This window comes from Gambusia affinis, linkage group LG11 (genome assembly GCF_019740435.1).
Source record: "Gambusia affinis linkage group LG11, SWU_Gaff_1.0, whole genome shotgun sequence".
Taxonomy (NCBI): Eukaryota; Metazoa; Chordata; class Actinopteri; order Cyprinodontiformes; family Poeciliidae; genus Gambusia; species Gambusia affinis.
Window position 1 is genome coordinate 26,103,274 of NC_057878.1, and position 19,952 is coordinate 26,123,225.

The 19,952-nt window shown below is 37.3% G+C and overlaps 1 protein-coding gene across 7 annotated transcripts in view; it reads right to left on the reverse strand.

Moving 5' to 3' along the window:
- Positions 1 to 1,022: 1,022 nt before the first annotated feature.
- LOC122839755 (uncharacterized protein C21orf62-like) overlaps positions 1,023 to 19,952 on the reverse strand; it is a 51,442-nt gene continuing 32,512 nt past the window's right edge. For 2 of the 7 annotated variants that reach the window (XM_044131689.1, XM_044131688.1), the window contains 3 exons: positions 10,492 to 10,600; positions 8,188 to 8,290; positions 1,023 to 4,394 (listed from right to left, as the gene is read on the reverse strand). In XM_044131689.1, coding sequence (XP_043987624.1) covers positions 3,669 to 4,394; positions 8,188 to 8,208 — 747 coding nt within the window. In that variant the 5' untranslated portion in view covers positions 8,209 to 8,290; positions 10,492 to 10,600 and the 3' untranslated portion in view covers positions 1,023 to 3,668. Of the gene's footprint in view, positions 4,395 to 8,187; positions 8,291 to 8,622; positions 9,392 to 10,491; positions 10,601 to 10,675; positions 11,332 to 17,568; positions 18,708 to 19,952 lie in introns of those variants that run through there. The other 5 variants (XM_044131690.1, XR_006372100.1, XM_044131691.1 and 2 more) reach the window with 5 other exon arrangements.

Consider the following 19,952-nt stretch of genomic DNA (forward strand, 5'->3'; position numbering starts at 1 on the left):
AGGGGTTCTCTGTAAATCACTTTATAAATGCGGATTTTCCCCCGCAGACAGAGTGAAGCGCTCTCAGCAGACTGGACGTTTTCCAGCAGCATTCAGCTGCCACGGCACATCGTGTTTTGATCAACAGGTGCAGCGCAGAAATGTTATGTAACAACAACAACGCTTAATTCTTTATTAGCACGACATCGCCAGACTTTTGGTGATTTCCTTCGACTGGCATGGACGAATAATAGGGAGGAAAAAAACTACGAAGCGTTAAAAACTGTACAAAACAAAATAAAAGCTAAATATGTGAGACGTTTAAGTTTGAAATCAATTTCCCCGTTTCATTTTTTAGAAAATAGTCCTGCCTCTTTTGAATCAGCACAACGTTTTATTTATATACTGTAAAAAAAAACCCAAACAATATCTTGAGTTAAAAACAGTAACAGAAATCATGCTGCATTCACCGAAAGAATGAAAAATTAATCTTCAAACTTACTTTTCTCCGTTTGCTTTAATGTTTCTAGAGAAAAATCATCATCAGAGCTCTTATGAGAAATTACAAACTTTTATGACTGTTTTTCTATTTACTATTCATAAAATACCAAATCTAAATTTTACATGATTATATTTTGGAAAATAAAACTGAATGAAAGAATTTATAGTCCTTTGGCTTTGATTTTAAATAATGCTGCATTCACTGAAACACGGAAAAATGAAACTCCAAACTTCATTTTCTCCCTTTGCTTTGAAGTTAGAACAACTTTTTATTTTGTTTATATTTTACTTTTTCAAAATGGTATGGACTACTTTTTAGTCTCGAAATAAAATACTTTCAGTATTTACTGTTCAATAAAAATACAAAATCAAAATTTTACGTTAATATTTTTTGGAAAATATTTAGCTTCTTCATCTTCAACTTTGCTTTTAAATAATGCTGCATTCACTGAAACACGGAAAAATGAAACTCCAGACTTAATTCTTTTCAACTATTTTCTTTCATGTTTGGTGAGAAAAATTGGCAACATTTTATGACAGAAAGGATCCAAAGGCGAATAGATGAGCAAACCGACTTTATTACACTGTAAGGAAAAGATAAGATGCTGGAAAAAAATTAAAAAATCAAAGATCCTAAATTAGAATCTCGAAACACGATGTGACAAAAATAAACAAAAAACAAAACATCTGGAGCGGATTTGACTTGGACAGATTGAAAAGATTCAGGAAACCAAACAAACTGCGAAATCAGGGAGCTAATAAATTATCCATTCATCCACTATATAAAGTGGTGAATGGGTGAGGTGTAAATAGGCACAGAAGTAGATTTAAAAAGGGAGCAAATAAAAACAAAGCTGGTAAAGTTATGATAGAAGGAACCTGAACATTCTGAGACACATAAAGACGGTTACAAAGTCGGCCTTCTACCACCTGAAGAACATTTCAAGATTTAAAGGATGAATAAGATCTGGAGAAACATATTCATGTGTTTATCTTTAGTAAAGTATCAGGTCTGTTCGTTTATAAATCACTGGAACAAACAAAACAGTCAAAACACTGAGTTCCTTCAAAACAAGATTAAAACTTAGACTGTTAACAGAGTTGCTTTTAAAATAAATTAATGGAAAATTGGCCGTCATTTTGGTATTTATTGATGATGGCACTTCTTAACAAATTTATTCTATTTGATAATGTTAATATCTTAGAGTATTTTCTACAGTTTGAACTAAATAATTCAAAGAAATACACAAAAATGCCTAAAGTAGCGGTATCAGTATTCTTGATGCTGTTTCCGTATTTAGTAAGTATTCAACCAAACTATAAAATATTACACCCCTCTAGTAAAATTATCACACTGAGCCACAGCAGCAAAAAAACGTGTGCAAATATTTCAAAATATAGAGCAAAAAATCAACTAAAGCTTCACAAGTAGAGCAGCTAAACCCGATGAATGTGCTCCTCTACGCCACAACATGATTTATATTTCTGTTAAATTGTTTTTCAGATGTCGTCAGAGTGGATTTGTGCAGGATGGGATGCATGTGATCAATAAAAAACAGTGTTAGTGAGCAGGTTTGACAACATTTTCTGCAGTAAAATTAGCTTCATATTGATGTCGTACCTTAGAGATCATGTATGCAAAGCACCGGATGAGGATTTGAATTGAGCTTTAAGGTTAATACATTGTGGAAGGTAAATAAAAAGCTGAAAACTATTGAATATACGGTCAAGCTGGAATTAACAGAAGATATATTTTTCAGTAAATCTAAAAAAAAGGATGAATTAATGTAGAAAATGACAATAAAACAATAAAAGTCCAATGATTGGTGAGAGATTTCTACTAGCTGACAGGAAATATAAAATATCCCAACCACTTTTCTACATCTTTCAGCAGCTGCAGCGTAACTTTCCCTTTTTTCAGTCTGCAAATGAGAACTTTTTATAGTGCAGCAGATTACTGAATACTTTAGGAAAATCTTTCACATGTGGATACAAGAACCAAACTAGGCACAAAATTCAAAATGGCCGCCATCGTTGTCGTCAATGAAAACTTACTTTTGCACAATATTTATCAGATAAATAATTTTGGTGTGGAATCATGCATGCATAATAGGACCCATAGAAATCACATATCCTGATATTTTTTTTATTTTACAAAATGGCTACCAAGGTTGTCATGGAAAATTAATGGTTGCAATAAAGTTACCAATTAGATAAATATATTTGGTGTCAAATTTAAACATTTGAAATCATTTGTATTTTCTTGTTCTTGTGCTTTATTTTTCTGGTGGACATTTTTCAAAATGGCCGCCATGATTGTAATGGAGAAAATATTTGCACTAAAATCGGCAGTAGTTTTTGCCAGTAGCGAGCACAGCTATCTAAAAAGTTAGGTTCACAAACCTCTAATTCACTAAAAAGATGCTTAGCTATGCTAATGCTAAACCGCTATAGACATTAAATACTTTCAGAAGCTAACGCTGAACATAAAATGACAGGAAGCTAACACTACACTGCTAAAGATAAAAAAATAGCTGAAGCTAACACTAAACTGCTAAGAACAAATCATGTTTCAAATCACATACGTAGTGGAGGCTAACGCTAACCATTAAGACGACTGTAAGTCTGTGTTGCAAATCCACATCCTTTCTAGTTGATTGAGATCTACAGACAGCAAGTTCTGATTTTGTTACATATTATCACATTAAAGTTGCATAAACAGGATGAAAAAAGTCATAAAGTTCATCCTAATAATGAAAATGGGTGACATTTTATGGCAATAACTGGTCTAAAAGTACGACGTAGCATTAGGGCCACACTAAAAGAAAGAGAAAAAAATAGAAAATAGAAAAAAATCATAATATTACAAGAAAAAAATTCTATGAAAATAAAGTAACAATAACACCAGAAGAGTCAGAATATTTCAAGAAAAAATGGACGTAACATTATGAGAATAAATTGATGATATTTCTAGAATAGAGTCGAAACGTTATGACTTTATTCTCACATTATGGCTTTCATCTCTTGTGGCTCTAATACTCTTTTGTAGAAAGAAACCTCATAAACGGCGGCCATCTTGAAAATGGCAGTGATGCTAATGGGAAATATGAGAAACATGCAACCTGAGCATGCTAATGTTTGTGCTCGTATCCACATGTGAAATATTTTCTCGGTAATATTCTGCTCCTTCAGTACACGAACGTGACGAGCGTCTGCTGTGACGGTTCTGAGGCGTTTTCCTTGGACTCCAGTGGGAAAACCAGGTGTGGGAAGAACTGGGAGAAGGTGTGAAGCGGCGGTCCGATGACGCTGTACGCCTTCAGAGCCGACAGTCCGTTCAGAACGCCGACGTCGACGAAACTCATGTGGTGGGAAGCGGAGGAGTCCGGCTCGGGCGCCGCCCCGACTGATGGCGAAACCCTGACTTCCTGGTCGGGGTACGGCGCTCCGGGGGCGGCGCTGTGAACGCTGAGCGACCGCAACCCGAGCAGAACCAGCTGCCGGCTTTGCAGCGGCTCCGCGCCGCAGAACGACAGCCGAAGATGAGCGACGGCGCTGCTGTTGAGCAGCTCCTCCAGCACCCACAGCTCCCTCACCCACACCGCCACGGTCCGCCCGAGGCTGGCGCGGTCCAGCTCCGACCGTGGCACGGTGCTGCAGCGGCACCGGGAGACGCCCTGGGCCGCGTCGCAGTCCGGGACCGGAGCGGGGCAGCTGCAGGTCCGCAGGCCGCCGCCGCTGTCGAACAGCAGCGTGGCGTTCGCCGCTTCAGGGTCGAAGAGCATCGGCTGGCAGTCAGAGGTCAGCGCGAACATCAACCACAGCGACCATGGCAACCAGGCAGAGCGCGCCGCGTTTGGAGGCATCTCCATGGAAACCGAGCTGACTACATCTTCACGGGCTGGAAGGTCAAACTGCAAAATGGAAAAACAAAGTGACCAATTTCAGGAGGGTTCAACAATTTAGTGCGGCCACTGAAGAGAGAAAGAAGGAATAAAGTTACACCAAAACACGCAAAAAATTTTAAATTAATCTCAGAAATTATTTTTTAGAAAAAATACGGTAATTCTTGAAAAAACATGGAAAACGAATGGTTAAAATTTACTCTTTAAAAATAAAATAAAATAAAAATAGAAAGCTGGAAAAGTCTGAGCTCCAAAAGTCAAAAACCTGCAAGAAAAAAATAGAATTTTCTACAAAGAAACTTGGAAAAGTTTTAATGCTGCATACAGCGTTAAAACCAGCTGACCAAACGTGCTGGAGCTCAGCTTTGGTTGCTTGGTGACATGAGGAGTTCTGCTAGGGTTGCTAGGTAACTGTTTGGGTTAGGTGAGGGGAAGTTCCTGCTTTACATTCAGGAGGTTTTTCAAACTACTCGTTTTCCAGACACCAAAAACCATGAACTTATTGGCAAAAAACATCTGGGTGTTTCTTTTTTAACACTTTTGCTGTTTTTAGAAGCAGACCGAAAGGGAAGAACAAAAACCTGCAAAATGTGAATTTTACATTATATTTACCCTTTAACATGTAAGAAAGGAGCTTTTTGTAACCTGCAGCAGCTTCCAGGCTGAACTTTACAACATGTGGATGCCAGCTCCAGCTGAACGTTTCTTTTTTTTTATTATTTCTCATCCAGCTCTGGCCCTTCATTTCACACATGCACACATACGTGCACACATAATTGAGCCACTTATTTGATTTTAATGGAGACCAGGCCGAGTTGCTGCCGCTGGCATGAGCTGGTGTGCCACGCTGCACTTCGACCAGCCACATTAACTAAAACACAGGCTTCATTCAGGAAGAGCGAGCGGAAAAGTGGAAAAGCAATGCTTACTTTTCCATACTCTCTTTTTCTGTGAGCAGAGAACTTTCCAGGCTTACTGTTTATCCAACTTTCCTTGACTCTTTAGGATGATCTGATGTTTTCTCTTTTGATGTTCATGAAGAATTTCTTAAATAACAATAAAATGTATCTTTTCTGGGTGGATGTTGGTGTGTCTACCTAAACAAATCAAAATTATCTCAAAACAACATCTTGATGCCTTCACTGAATCGCTGAAATTGGATATTTGGGGTGAAAATGTAACAAAAAAAAGTGACATGCCAGAAATTTCACCCTGACGTCAGAGAAATTAGAATAAAACCGAACATTTTCATCCCAGACTCTGCAGTTCCCGGTTAGAACATTAAATGTTAATGTTTCTGGCAGAACAATGTAAAACTTTGACTTGCTTAAACGGCTATTGTTTCTAATTTCAACATGGCGACATGATTTAGGTCTGCTAATAGACTTTTAGAATAACAAGGTTTGGCCAGAAAAGGCCCATACTTTACAAAAACATCAAATCTTACCAAGTACCTTTGGCCTAGTTTCTAGTAGAAACATCGCAGTGCACTTAAAATACGACAAACTGACCTATAGGCAACATTTTGGCAAGATATGGGTCCTTTTTTTAGAGTATATCTTATGTTGTCAAAGCAAAAAAAGCTGAAATGCTACTTGACATCCTATTGGCTGGGATTTTGAAAGCGGCCAATCAGCTAGCACGCTGCTATGGCCTATTGCAGCTCTACTGTTTCTTATTATTCTTTCACCGAATTAATTGATTTTTTGGAGGCCTAGACATTCATGCAAATGCACAGAATTTTGCATATTTGTCAGCTATATGTCATATTTACATGTTTTTAAGGTTTCACAAAAGTTCCTTGTGAAGTAGCTCAACAGCGCCCCCTATCCGCAACTTTTATTAAGCTTAGTTTATTGTAGAGGCATGAAATTTGGTACACTTGTAGAACTTCCCAAGACCTACACAAAAGTCTCCTACACCCCTGCTCTAGAAGAAACAGGAAGTCGGCCATGTTGGATTGAGCTTGCGATTTTGACCATGTTTTGGTCAAAACATGAGGATCAAACTCCTCGTAGAGGTTTTGACTGATTGACTTGAATATTGTTGCATTTGCTTCTGAGGCATGGAGGATATAAAGTTATCAAAACCCCGACTTTTCATGCTTGCTAGAGGAGTATGGCTGGACCTAAAACTTTGACTATGCTCCAAACACAACAGTTCTTATGTAACAAGGAAAATAAAACAGGCACAAAACTGATTGGTCTTCATCTAATCCCTAATAAAACTGTATATTCAAATGGTGACATCATGCTGCGGTCCCTAAACCCCATGAAGACCAGGGGTCAGGTTTACACACATTCCAGATTCTGAACACGTTAACAACGTCTAAGACAAAATCAACTTTCTTGTGTTCAAGAAATGTCACCAAGAAGACAATGAGGAAGAGTTTAAATATACTGATGTGTTCTTGGTGCCTTGGTTAGCTCCTGTCAGTCTCCATGGTTCCCAACTGGAAAAGCAGAGGAATGCTGCCTTCAGGTCTGGGATGAGTCTCTGCCTCAAGTTGAGGAGTTCAAGTTTATGGCCATTTTTAGAACGAAGCAGGACGGGGAGACACATCTGCAATAACAAAGCAGTTGCTCCAGTCTATGATGAAATCCTGGACACAATCAGCTGAAATTAGGTTTCTTTAGAGCTTTTTATAAATATGTCCAACTAAGAGCAGATCCAGAACTTTTGTTTTTAAGTTCCCTGTTGGTTCAGAAATCACTTGGAATACCAAAGTAAGAGCTATCGCCTTCTGTACTTATGTCAGTATTTTCTGAACAACTTTGTTATCATTTTATCAAACTTAACTTTATTTCTTATTTTACCCTGTATAGCTGTGAATTGTAATTATTGTGAAACACTTTGGTCGGCTCAGGTTGTTGTAAAAATGGTACATAAATAAACTTTAACATGACAACAAGACAAAGTTTTATTCATAGTTTGGCCGTTCCTGCGACTCATTTGTTTTTTCCACTTTATTCTTTGACTAAATGAGACTTATAATAAAAAGTTCACATCTTCACGTTTTTATGCTTCTATTCAGGTCTCTACTGTTTCTAAAAAACAAACAACAAAACAAACCAGTATTTAAATAAAAACATCTTGCCATTTTTTGGTGCCTGGATAACGAACCGTTTCAAAAACCTCCAGAACATTGAGTCACATTCAACATTCAGCTCCGCTGTTACCTAGCAACCCCACCCAACGCCAGCCCGTCACCTAGCAACCTCAGTGGAGCTCCAGCATGTTTGTTCAGCTGGTTTTACTGCTGAATGCAGGAAAAGACAAGTGTTTTGTTGTTGACTTACCACCCAGAAACCATTTGCTGCATTCTTGCTGGGTGCACAGAGGCTCTACCTCTGGTTTTGATATAGATGTAGGGTTGTATAATTGTGCATTTGTGGCCATTTTCACATGTGAGTGTAAATGCTGAGTCGGAGGGTTGTGGCCAGCGGCAGATTATTTGGATTAAAAGTGACAAGATGCCCTAAAACAGCTCATTCTGAAAGAATGTTTGACCATTTCTAAACCAAAGGTCAAACGTGACAATTTGTCAAACCATAGTCCAGAAAATACGGTAATTCTTGAACTTTACAGAGTTAGTTTTCAACAAGAACGTTTTCTCAGATGACTGACAGAGAGGAGTTTTAGCAGAAGGGGTTAAGAAGGAAGTGAAATGGCTGACTTGAGGCTAAATTGAAGCTTGCCATCTAATTCCCAGATCTGGAAGCATGATGCGGCCTCCATAAATAAGTGTGACCTCAGTGAGGTTGGTTTACAGAAGCAGCTGCCCTCCATGCAGCCATCTTACCTCACTGCTGACGTTAGTCATCGTCTCTCCAGCTGCTGAGGCCGAGCTTTCCCACACACCATGTCAGTCATTATCCTTCACTCTGCATCTGTTCCTGCTGTCTCTGCCATCATCATCATCATCATCATCATCATCATCATCATCATCATCATCATCATCATCATCTTTCCTTTCCCTCTGATTCAACCAAACGGATGCTAACCGTCCATGTTTCAGTGAGACTCAGGATTTGTTTATTCCACTCCACACCGGTTTAGTTTTAAAGAAACTGTTAGCCGACATTTTCCAGGCTGGTAAAGATTAGTCGCACATCAGGCGCAGATGGAAAACGGAGGAATAAAGAGTTAATTAGGCCGTGATGTGGCCGGCTCTCGGCTTGTTAAAGGCGAGGCTCGATGCATTCCTGTGACATCATGCTACGCCGCAGCCACCCACCCTAATCCTCCTGTCCTCTTTCTCATTCTCAGCACCTCCGCTCCACTGTTCCTCATCCGTCTTCACACCAATCCATCCCCGCCACGCTGGTGTCAATAGGTGCGTTTCCGTAACAACTGTGTGCAAAATATGTGACCACATATCGCTGATGTCGAGAAAAAAACACACCATTTCGTAATTTTGATGTTTTCATCAAATAAGAAATGCAATTATAATCAATCCTGATTTTAAAGTTAGTGAAAGACATCCTACGCCGACTTCCTGTTTTCTTCTTTGTTGTTTCTGACAGCAGTAACATCCAGTTGTTGTGATGGTGGGATGCAAACATAACCGTTTCCATTGCAGGTTTTTAGTTGATTCAATAGTGTTCAAAAGAACCTTTTGTAAAGTGATGCTGGTGATCACGTTCTCTTTCTGGCCCAATTTCATCGTTTGGTTCAGACCCAAAATCAGTGAATGACTTCTGCATCACATTTTCAGCAGATTCTTGGTTCTGGACAAAGTATTGCTCTGAACAGATTCCTGAATCTGAAACTGATTCCTGAACCATGTATTGTCTCAAAATCAATTATTTTATTCTCTAACAACTTTGAACAGATTCTTGAATCTAAACTGTAGTTCAACTCTGAACCAGTTCTTTTTCTGAACTGATTCTTGATAAAAGGGATTTTCTGAGCATTTTCCACTGCTTTCCTTTGGATTTTCTCAGATTTTCACCAAAGTTCTTGTTCATAAACATGTTTTTTTAAAAGTTACGTAACTTTGACTTTTGACTCATTCCTGCAGAAAAAAAGACTCAGATGAATCAGTAGATGAACCAGCGACAGTGTCAGGAAATTAGTAAGACTAAAACTTTTCAGTTTTTTTTCAGTAGCTGAGCTTAGCTGACATTTACCTCCACTTTTAAAGTTTCAGCTGCAGGAAATGATTCTTTTCTAAAGAGCAGTTCTGCTTCCTAAATTACATGAAGCTCTTATTGTACTTTCAGAATAAAAGCAACTATTTTTAATGCAGTTGGAGTAGAAAATGATGCATTTTTGCAGTCAAGTTATTCTCTAACCTCTGCTAATCCAAATCCACAAAAATCAGTTTAAAACCAGCAGATGTGATAATTTTGGTCTAGTTCAGTGCAAATATCTTGAAATAAGACAAAACTAACTGAAGTAACTTTTTTGCTAGATATAACGGCTTGTTTTAAGTCAATAATTCCTTAATATTAATTTAAAAGTACTAGTTACTCTGGCAGATTGTGGGAAAATGTTTGGTTATAAGTGGAATAATCTACCAGTGCAACAATTTTAAAAAAATAATTCCTTAATTAGTATTATGGGATCATTGGCTTAAAACAAGTTTCTATATTTTGCTGAAAAGTTACTTGTAAGTTAGTTTTGTCATATTTCTAGTGTACTAGGATATTTGCACTAGAGACTAGACCAAAAATACTTGGAAGGATGTTGTATTTTTACAGTGTAAGAAACCTTTTCTCCATTCTACACTTCAAAAACACCAAGTCTAGTTTAGTGCAAAAATCTTAATACACTTGAAATAAGAAAAAACAAACTTATGTAACTTTTCTGCAAGATGCAGGAGCTTGTTTTAAGTCTTGGATATTGATGAAAATTACTAGCTACACTGGCAGATTTGTTCACTTTTAATAAAACATATTTGTCCAATATAATAATCTAATTAGTCCAGTAATTTTCCATTAATATTAAGAAATTATTGATTAAAACAAGCTCCTATTTCTTGCTGCTACTTTTAAGTTAGTTTTGTCTCATTTAAAGTGAACTGAGATGTTTTCAGTTGAAACCAGACCAAAGGTACTTGTTAATATTTTGTGTTTTTGCGGTGCATGTTTGTAAAACTCACTCTGTTGGGTTGGCGGCTGCAGCCGTCTGCTTCCAGGCTGATCTATCCGGCTTCCTGTGGCGCTGAGAGAAGTTTCCACATCTGTCCAGATCCCGGCTGGAGAAAGTCACTGCAAACGCAAACAGAGGAGCCGTTCATGCCAGAGAAACGGGAAAGAGACAGAGAGCGGAGGAAGAGGTTTTACTTTGTGAAGCAGGGATGGAAACATTCCTGACCACATGCGTCTGTACGGAAAGCTCTCGGTCCATTTTCTCTGCTGTCCCTCTCTGCGTTTTTCCCCCCTTCTCTCCTCCTCTTTTGGGAAACACCTCCCAGTGATTTTCTTCCTCCCACACTCAGTTTCCTTTGAATGCCATCTGGTGGCAGGAAAATTATTACCGTGATAATTTCTGCACAGTTTTATGTATTCCATGTGAGATTCCTGGACGAGGAGAAAGTGATCAAAAGGAGGAGGAATGTGATGAGATTATGTTCAGATTTTCCCCAGGAATCAATCCTTGCCCCCTGGAGAGATTTCCCAGAAATCCTCCATAAATCAGAAAAACCCAGAAGGAACATATAAACACGTCCCGAGTGTCAAAGAAAGAAAATCGAAAGCAGGAGATGCTCAGATGCTACAATGAATCCAAGACTTATTGCACTTATTGACTTCTGGTTCAAATCCCAGAAGTAAGTCCTCCTCTTTCTGGGTGCTGTGTAACAATATTATGCAATAATAGCTTTCAGTGTTTTAGTTATTATTATATATGCAAATGTCGACTTTTTTTGTTCTGTTTTTGCAGGCGTGATCTATATGAAGGCTATTGTAGATACAAAATGGAGGAGTAAACTTCTGCCAAAAATCTTTGAAATTATTGAGAAAAAATAAACATTTCTGGGTTTCAAAAGTTGAAAATTTTCTAGAAAAAAATAATCTGAAATTATAAGAATAATCTCAGAAATTTTCTAGTAAAACATGGACATTTCTGAGTTACAAAAGTTGAAATTTTTGACTTCTGAAACTCCCAAAATTTCCAAGTCGAATAATTTTGACTTCAAGTTTTTTTCCTCAAATTCTAATTTTAATGTAAAAATTTCAAAAAAATTTTCTTGCAAATTTTCTAGAAAAAGTATGGAAAAGTTTGAAAAGTCAAAAATTTGTGGGAAAAAAACTCAAATTTCAAGATTAATCTAATAAATTTTCTAGAAAAAAGTCAGAAATTTCTGAGTATGAAAAGTTAAAAATGTGCAAAAAAAAAAAACCAAAAAAAAAAAAAAAAACCAAGAAAATTCTGAAAATAATCTCAGAAACTTTCTAGAAAAAACATGGAAATTTCTGAGGTTGAAAATGTGTTGCACACAACTCACTTTTTGAGATTAATTTCAGAAATTTTCTAGAGAAATGTGTACATTTTTGATAAATCTTGCTATTTATTACCCCAGATTAAGACATAAATCTAAGAATGAAACTCACTGTTTATATCTGCAACCTGCAGTTTGGGAGAAACAAGTGGCCGTTTAGTTAAAAACATGAAAAATGCAGAAATATAGTACTTTTATTTTGAAATTACCAACCGGACGTGGTCTTATTATGCTAACACTAGCTTAGCAGCGACAACCTATCGGAGCCTGTTAGTTACGTTTTATTTTGTTCTGGAATTATCCAAAGTCATTTAAATAGTTTCCAGTAGGAGAGACATTATTATGAAGTTGCAACAAATATAAATAGATAAACAGTTAGCATACCATAATAATCCACTATTATCAATGGAAAATAATCAAGCTAATTTTTTCACAGTAAAACATGCGCAGCAGCTGCTGTCTGTAGCTCACAAAACTGCGTTTTTAACTCTTTATTAGGATGTAAATAATGTTACTAAGACTCAAGTTTCACACCGGGAGTCCAAATCAAGTCCAAAGTCTTCAGGACACAAGTTATGTTTGAAGTTTTCAAAACAAATAACTGCGCCAAAAATGTCCAAATTAACAGAATGACAGGATAATAATTAAGGGCAGTTTTTTTTCTTGATTGTTGTCATTAAATAAGAAACGCAAATAAAATTGTTACCAACAAGTAATAAAAACATGCTGCACCATCTTCTTACAACTTCTCGTCTGCAGTTTATATACCAGCAGCAACATCCGGTTGTTGATCACGTGACTCCTGATACAAAAAAAAAAGAAAAAAGTTTGCATTGAGCTCCTCTGTTTATGCAATTCCAAATTTTTTAATTTTATTGTCAATAGCTGCTTTTCCTTTACAAATGTGCGCAAAACTTTGCCAATATTCCACCAATATCCAAAAAACACAATTTTGCAACTGGTATTTCCAAAAAGAACTGAAATTAAAATCGGACGTGGATAAATTTGTTCATTAAAAACATGATCCTCCAACTACTTCCTGTCGTCTTCTTCTTCGTGGTTTGCACCAGTAACAACATCCGGTTGTTTATCATGCGAAAAACTGTTTCCAGTGCAGTTTTGCGAAATAAATCAACTTTGATGCGGCCAAAAAACCCTCATCATCCTTGCGCTGAAACTGTCTTACCAAATAAAAAACTGGAGTTTCTTTTTAAATTGTTTCCATGTCAAACTGTACAATTATGTTATCGGTTACATTTGATTCATAATAACTGGTTGACATTTTAAGTTCCTTTATTTATTTTTTGACAAAATGTAATGTTTATTACTTGTTTCATCACTAATGGCTGTATAAAGCTCTTAATATATATATATATATATACAAATACAATTGACTTAAAATGTTCAGAAACACTCATGTACTTATTTGTAGTGCCTTTCAGCTCATTAATAAATAAATATTTTTGTGCAGGAATAAATAAATGTGGTGTAATTGTTAATTAGAGCCTCTGTAACAGTTTTAAAGCAGGAAGGAAGTGAAAACATTCCCTGATTTGACCACACGAGGGCAGCATTGGCCTGATAATTCCCCCGATCACTCTCAGCACGGGGTTCCGGGTTTGGGGGGTTTTTACTCTCCTTTTAATGAAACAGCTGCATTTCTGTGTTGCTTACATAAAACTAAATCCACTATATTGATATTTTTCACTAGAATCCAACTCCAAAAATGTTTACGTAAACTTATATTTATGTTTTGAAGTTTTCAAGAAGATGGAAACAAAACATCTCCTATAGTTCAGATGTTACTGAAACTGAAATAAATCAAATTGAAAAGCCATCTTGTAAATACAGTCATTTATTCTGCCTGTCTGGTTATAAATGTGACTCAAACAAATTCAAAACTATAATAAAAACATTTTAAAAATCTTTTATTTTTTACTGAAATGGGTTAAATTCAGGTTCTTCTGCAGTGCAGGAGGATCTGTTTGTGACAGTTTGATGAATTTGTTGATTAATTTGGTTTATAGTGCTTTTTAAAAAATATATCTGGGCTCTCAATCTACACAAACATTACATTACACTGTAAGAACAAAAAACCTAACCAAGTATATTTGGTCTAGTCTCAAATATCTTAGCACAGTCGAAATAAGACAAAAACTAATAAGTAACGTTTTAGGGCTTGTTTTAAGTAAATATGTCATAAATATTCACAGAATATTTCACTTATAACATCGTAAATATATCTTTTTTTAAGTTATATATTCTGCAAGCAAAATTAGTATTTAAAAAACCCCCCAAATATTCAAGAATCATTGCAGTAAAATAACCTGTTAGTTTTGTCTTATTTCAAGTGTACTAAGATATTGGCACTAAAAACCAGATCTAAAATACTCAATAAGACTTTCTGATTTTACAGTGCATGTATAATGTTTGTTGAAGTAAAACTATTAACCTTTTGATCAATTCAATTAATATTAATCAAGAAAGGTGCAAAGGTTGTATATTTATTTCTTGTTTCTTGCTCTTGGTACAATTTAGATGATTTTTGTTTCATTTTGCCTGATTTTGACTTTATTTACACTGAAAAAAGAGAACACACCGATATGAAACATTTGTGCTGATATTGATATTAATATTGCTGCTATGGTCAATAATGATATTTACTGATATTATATGTACATTATATATTTATTTCTCTACTTTTTCAACATTTCTGGGAAAAAGCAACAAAATAAAAGTGAATAGTTTTTCATATCGGCCCAGTTTTATAGATAACATGTGAAAAAACGACTAATATCAGCTGAGGTTGATTAATTAAGTTTGTCAAACTTAATTTGATTCCTTGTACCAAATTAACCCTCTTCTTTTTAAAGGTTGTGTCACTTGTTTTATTTTTTCAGTGTAGATGAAATGATTTTTATTTTACAGTGATCCAAGAGAATTATCCCTAAATAACAAATAATCTGAAGCTAAACTGCTAATCAAAATGTAAACTTAACAGCTTACATGATGTTTTTCATTTATTTAATTGGATTAATTTAGGCGTTTAATGATTAAAAATGAATAATTTGAATGTATCTGCAGGTGAGCAGATAACCAGTCAGGACTTTTCCAGCCTCCTGACCTTTCTGCAGATATCGGCTGACGGCTCTGAGCGGGTCGGAAGCCCGTTAGCTCCCGGTCGGGTAACCCGATCCCCCCTGCAAAAATGCAACAGTGTCTGAGAGGTCATTCTCCTCCAAATACCACCCCGCCCCCCCGACCCGGGCCGGTGTCACTGGGCCAAATCGATCCGCGTGACCCCGGCCCTTTTTCCACCACTGAACTTTCACCCCGAGCCTAACAAAGCAAGAAAAGAAAGAAAAACTTGATAGTTGGAGAGTGTTTCCAGTGCAGAGCAAACACTGCAGCACCTATTGGGCGGTTTGTGTGTTCGGGTCCAGACAGACAGGACGTCCCACCGTAAACGGGCCTGCAGAGAAAATCTGCTCAGAAATCCTCATTTACGTATTTATTCATCATACAAATGATCAAAGAAGCAACAAGCAATATTTAGAGTAGAGGAAGAGTTGAGGTACCTTCACTGGAAAAACAAAATGTTACAAGAAAATTTTTGTTTCTGATGAATAAAGACAAAAATAACTTAAAAGGAACATTTCAGCAAGAAATAAGAGGTTTTTTTAAGCTAATAATTCATGATTACTGATGAAAAAGTTGTTTTTGTACTTTTTGGAACATTTGACTCTTTACTGCTTTTAAAAACCCAGCAACTCACCAAAGCAACTTTTCAGCATGATTAAGGGGTTTGTTAAAAGTCAATAATTCTTTTATGTTGAAAATAAAAAAACCCTAGTTCTGCTGCCAGATTTTTATTAAATATTCCAACATGCAAAAAATATATATAAGCAAGAGGATGAGTTATTGTACTTTCACTGCAGACACATAAAATATTACCAGGAATTTTTGTCTAGTTTCTGATGCAAATATCTTAGTTCACTTGAATTAAGACAATAACTTAAAAGTAACTTTTAATCAATTTACAGGAGCTTGTTTCAAACCAATAACTTTTTAATATTAATGAAAAAGTTGTTTTTGTACTTCCACTTGAGTTTTTACTGCTTCCAAAAACCAGGCACATAAAAAACACCCAGATGTTTTTGTGACATGAGGAAATGTTTTTGAATGGCTGGAAAATGAGCCATTTCCAAATGTCATGTCACAAATCAGCAGGCTCTGTCCCTCACCTAGCAATTCCAGTAAACCCGGCCTCGCAACCACAATGGAGTTCTGTCTTTACCTAGCAACCCCACCGAAGCCCAGCCTGTTACCTGGCAACCCTAGTGGAGTTCTGCCGTTACCTGGCAACCATACCGAAGCCCAGCCTGTTACCTGGCAACCCTAGTGGAGTTCTGCCGTTACCTGGCAACCATACCGAAGCCCAGCCTGTTGCCTGGCAACCCTAGTGGACCTGGCAACCACAATGGAGTTCTGTCTTTACCTAGCAACCCCACCGAAGCCCAGCCTGTTGCCTGGCAACCACAGTGAAGTTCTGCCGTTACATAGCAACCGCAGCAGAGCTCCACCACATTTGGTCAGCAGGTTTTACTGCTGCATGCGCTGTACAATGGCTGCTGGAAAAGACAAATGTTTTGTTGTTGACTGAAAACAGTTGCTGCATTCTTGTTGGTCATGCAGGAAGGTCTACTGCTTTTCAAAGATGTACAGTTGCATAAAGAAATAATATCTATCTATATATATAAATATATATATATATAGATGTCTATATATATATCTCTATATATATATATTTCTATATATATATATCTATATATGTCTATAACTTTATAGACATATATATACCATAGAAAGACATATATATATTTCTTTTGTATATAGACATAGCTATTTCTATATCTATGTCTATCTATATATAGATAGACACATAAATATAGAAATAGCTATGTCTATATATGTAGATATAGATACATATTTCTATATATGTCTATATGTTTATAGATATATATTTAGAAAAATCTCTCTAATATATATATATAAAGTAACAATAATTATTTAAGAGAGAGAACGAGAAAGACAGATTTGTATATTTTTTTGTTTCATGAGGAAATAGTCTTAGATTTAGCGCTGACACCACAGATGACTTTTAGATGATCTTTTTTAGGTGATTCTTGCAGTTTCTTGAACTCTTTGGGGTCTGATTTACATTGACCGACTGACCTGACCTACATGTTTCCAGATGTGTGGGCTAACCGGAGAACCCCGGAGAAAACCCACGGCAGCAGGAGGAGAACCTGCCAACTCCACAGCAAAGACTTGATGCATCTTCTCTGTCAAGCTGCAGTGCTATCCTGTGCTGCCCACTTTTTTATTAGTCAAATTCATCTTCAAATGATTTTTAAATTGGGTTGGAAAGGGATCTGTTTTCTAGTTTCTAGTCTGCTCTCTCCACATTGGCTTTTCTCTGACAATCTGCCTCTTCCCGGTATGTTTCTGTTTGGTTTTTCATACTCGAAGGTCTTTTCTTGGTATGAAACTTTAACCTGATTGAGTTGGTTCAGATTCTGTTTCCCTCCATCTTCCAGCTGTGCGACCTCCTGGGCCGGATCCTCCAGCTCAGATAAGCTTTGCTCTCTTTTAATTAGTGATTTTCTTGATCTTTATCTTCTGACAATGTTTCAACCTGCTGTTGTAACTCAGTGACATCCGTTTCATACTTACTTTTCAGTTGTTGGGATAAAACTCGAGCCTGGTCCAGTTCATTTTGCATTTCTTTCTCCTCTTTCAGAACTGTGATTTCTTTTGACATCTTTTGAAAGAGATCTTCCTCCTCAGCGTCTTTCTCAGTCCTCACCTCCTGCTGATGTGTTTCCACGTTTTGTTCCAGTCCAGAACCAGAACCTTTGTCATGCCTACAGTCCAGGTCTCTGAATGAAAGTTTAAGCTGGTCCAATTCTTCCTGGAAACTGTTTTGGAGAAATGCGATTTCTTCTGACACTTTCTGAAACATTTTGTCGTTTTCAGGCCTCAGATCCTCCAGGAGATGTTGCTCCTCACAAAACGTTTGCATCTCGGCCTCGTCGGCTTCATGCTTAGAGCAAAGCTCCTGGTAGGACGCCTGGACTTGGTCCAGTTTTTCTTGGAGGACTTTACTTTTGTCTTTCTCAGCCTGGATTTGTGACGTTAATGCTTCGTGGCTGAGGAGGTGGGCCACTTTTAATTCCTCAAAGTCTTTTTGCAGCACCTTCTTCTTCTTGTGTTTCACCTGGACATGAACCTGGGCAGCAAGGGCGGCAGCGTCAAGGACTGCTGGATCACTAAACTTCTCGATTCTCTCGAGTTCCCTCTGTGTCTCTTTGCCCTTGTCGATAAACATATTTTTGAGAGCTGTCTGTTTTCTTAGCTGGATATTCGTCTCTTCCAGCTCTGCTTTCAGGAGGGCCAGTCTGCGGTTGTCTTCAAACCTCTGGGATCTCTCCATCTGCAGAATCCAGTGCAGTCTTTGGATTTCCCTGTGTAAGAGCAACGGGTGCACAGCGAGGCCCCTGGCCAGTGGATTCTGGTGGGTTTCCCTTCTCACAGGGGGCCCCATCATCCTGTTGAAGTATCTCGTCTCTTGAGACATTTTCCCTCGATTGCGTTCGATAAAATGCGTTGATCCTGAACGGTCGATTTGAAAAAGCTTTGCGTTCGTCTGAACTGGTCAGTGATATTGCAAGCAGTGAGAAGTGATGTGATGTCAGCTGATGACATCACAGCATCACTGGTGACATCACAGCGTTCCCCTCCTCTGTTGGTGGTGTGACATCACTCCACGACCAAATATCTTACTTTTTATACTTGTTTACTTTCAAAATAGTCCATGATTCACTTGTTTTATCTCATATATAATTATCTTTTGCAAACTTTTTTCAATACCTAAATATTGGAAAATTAATTTAGCTTCTTTAGTCGAATGAAAAAAGATTCATAACATTTATTCCTTTTGTTGCCCATCCATCCATCCATCCATTTTCTTACACCCTTCTTCCCTAATGGGGTCAGGAGGGTTGCTGGTTCCTCTCCAGCTGCCTCCCGGGCGAGAGGCGGGGTTCACCCTGGACAGGTCGCCAGTCTGTCGCAGGGCAACACAGAGACAAACAACCATTCACACACACTCTCACACCTAGGGAGAATTTAGAGAGACCAATTAACCTGACAGTCATGTTTTTGGACTGTGGGAGGAAGCCAGAGAACCCGGAGAGAACCCACCATGCACAGGGAGAACATGCAAACTCCATGCAGAAAGACCCCGGCCGGGAATCGAACCCAGGACCTTCTTGCTGCAAGGCAACAGCTCTACCAACTGCACCACTGTGCAGCCGCTTTTGTTGCCCATCTTTGTTTTATCAATACATATACTGATGTGGGAACGGGTAACATTCAGCTAAATTAATGCCATAAGTAGAAATAATTAAACATATCATCGTACAAAAACATCAGTTAATGATAAAGAAAATGACATTAACTGATAAAGTTAATAAGCCAAATGAAATGAACTGGTTGGAGCTGAGCATGAATAAAGTTATAAGATTCACCAAGCTGTGGAAACCAGCAGCAAACCCATCAAACCCACCATGTTTGACCAAACGCAGTAAAAGTCAAAGTCATTCTCAGAGATACACACCATTTCTGTTTGACACTGTAAATTAAATCCATAAAAAAATCGTTTTGTGCAGATAACTGATATTATCTAAATAGTAAACTAACAAATATAAATAACTTTTTTATTACTTAACTTTCTAGTTAAAATTACACAATTCAACCTTTTTGTAGTTAATAAAAAGCTAATTTATATATTTAAATATATATAAATGATTTTTTAATTACTTGATTAATCATTAGAATAATCCATAGAATACTCGATTACTAAAGTATGAGCTGACAGCAGCCCCAGACATAAGGAGCTTTTTGTTTGTTACTTTTGGTTTCTAAAAGTGTTTTCCAGTCTAGATGTCAGAAATTGTCCGTAAACGTCCTGATTATTCCTGGGAGGCAGCGGTTTTCTCCGTCTGGGTTTCTGGGAACATGCGACATGAAAAACGCAACAATCCTGAGAAAAGCTG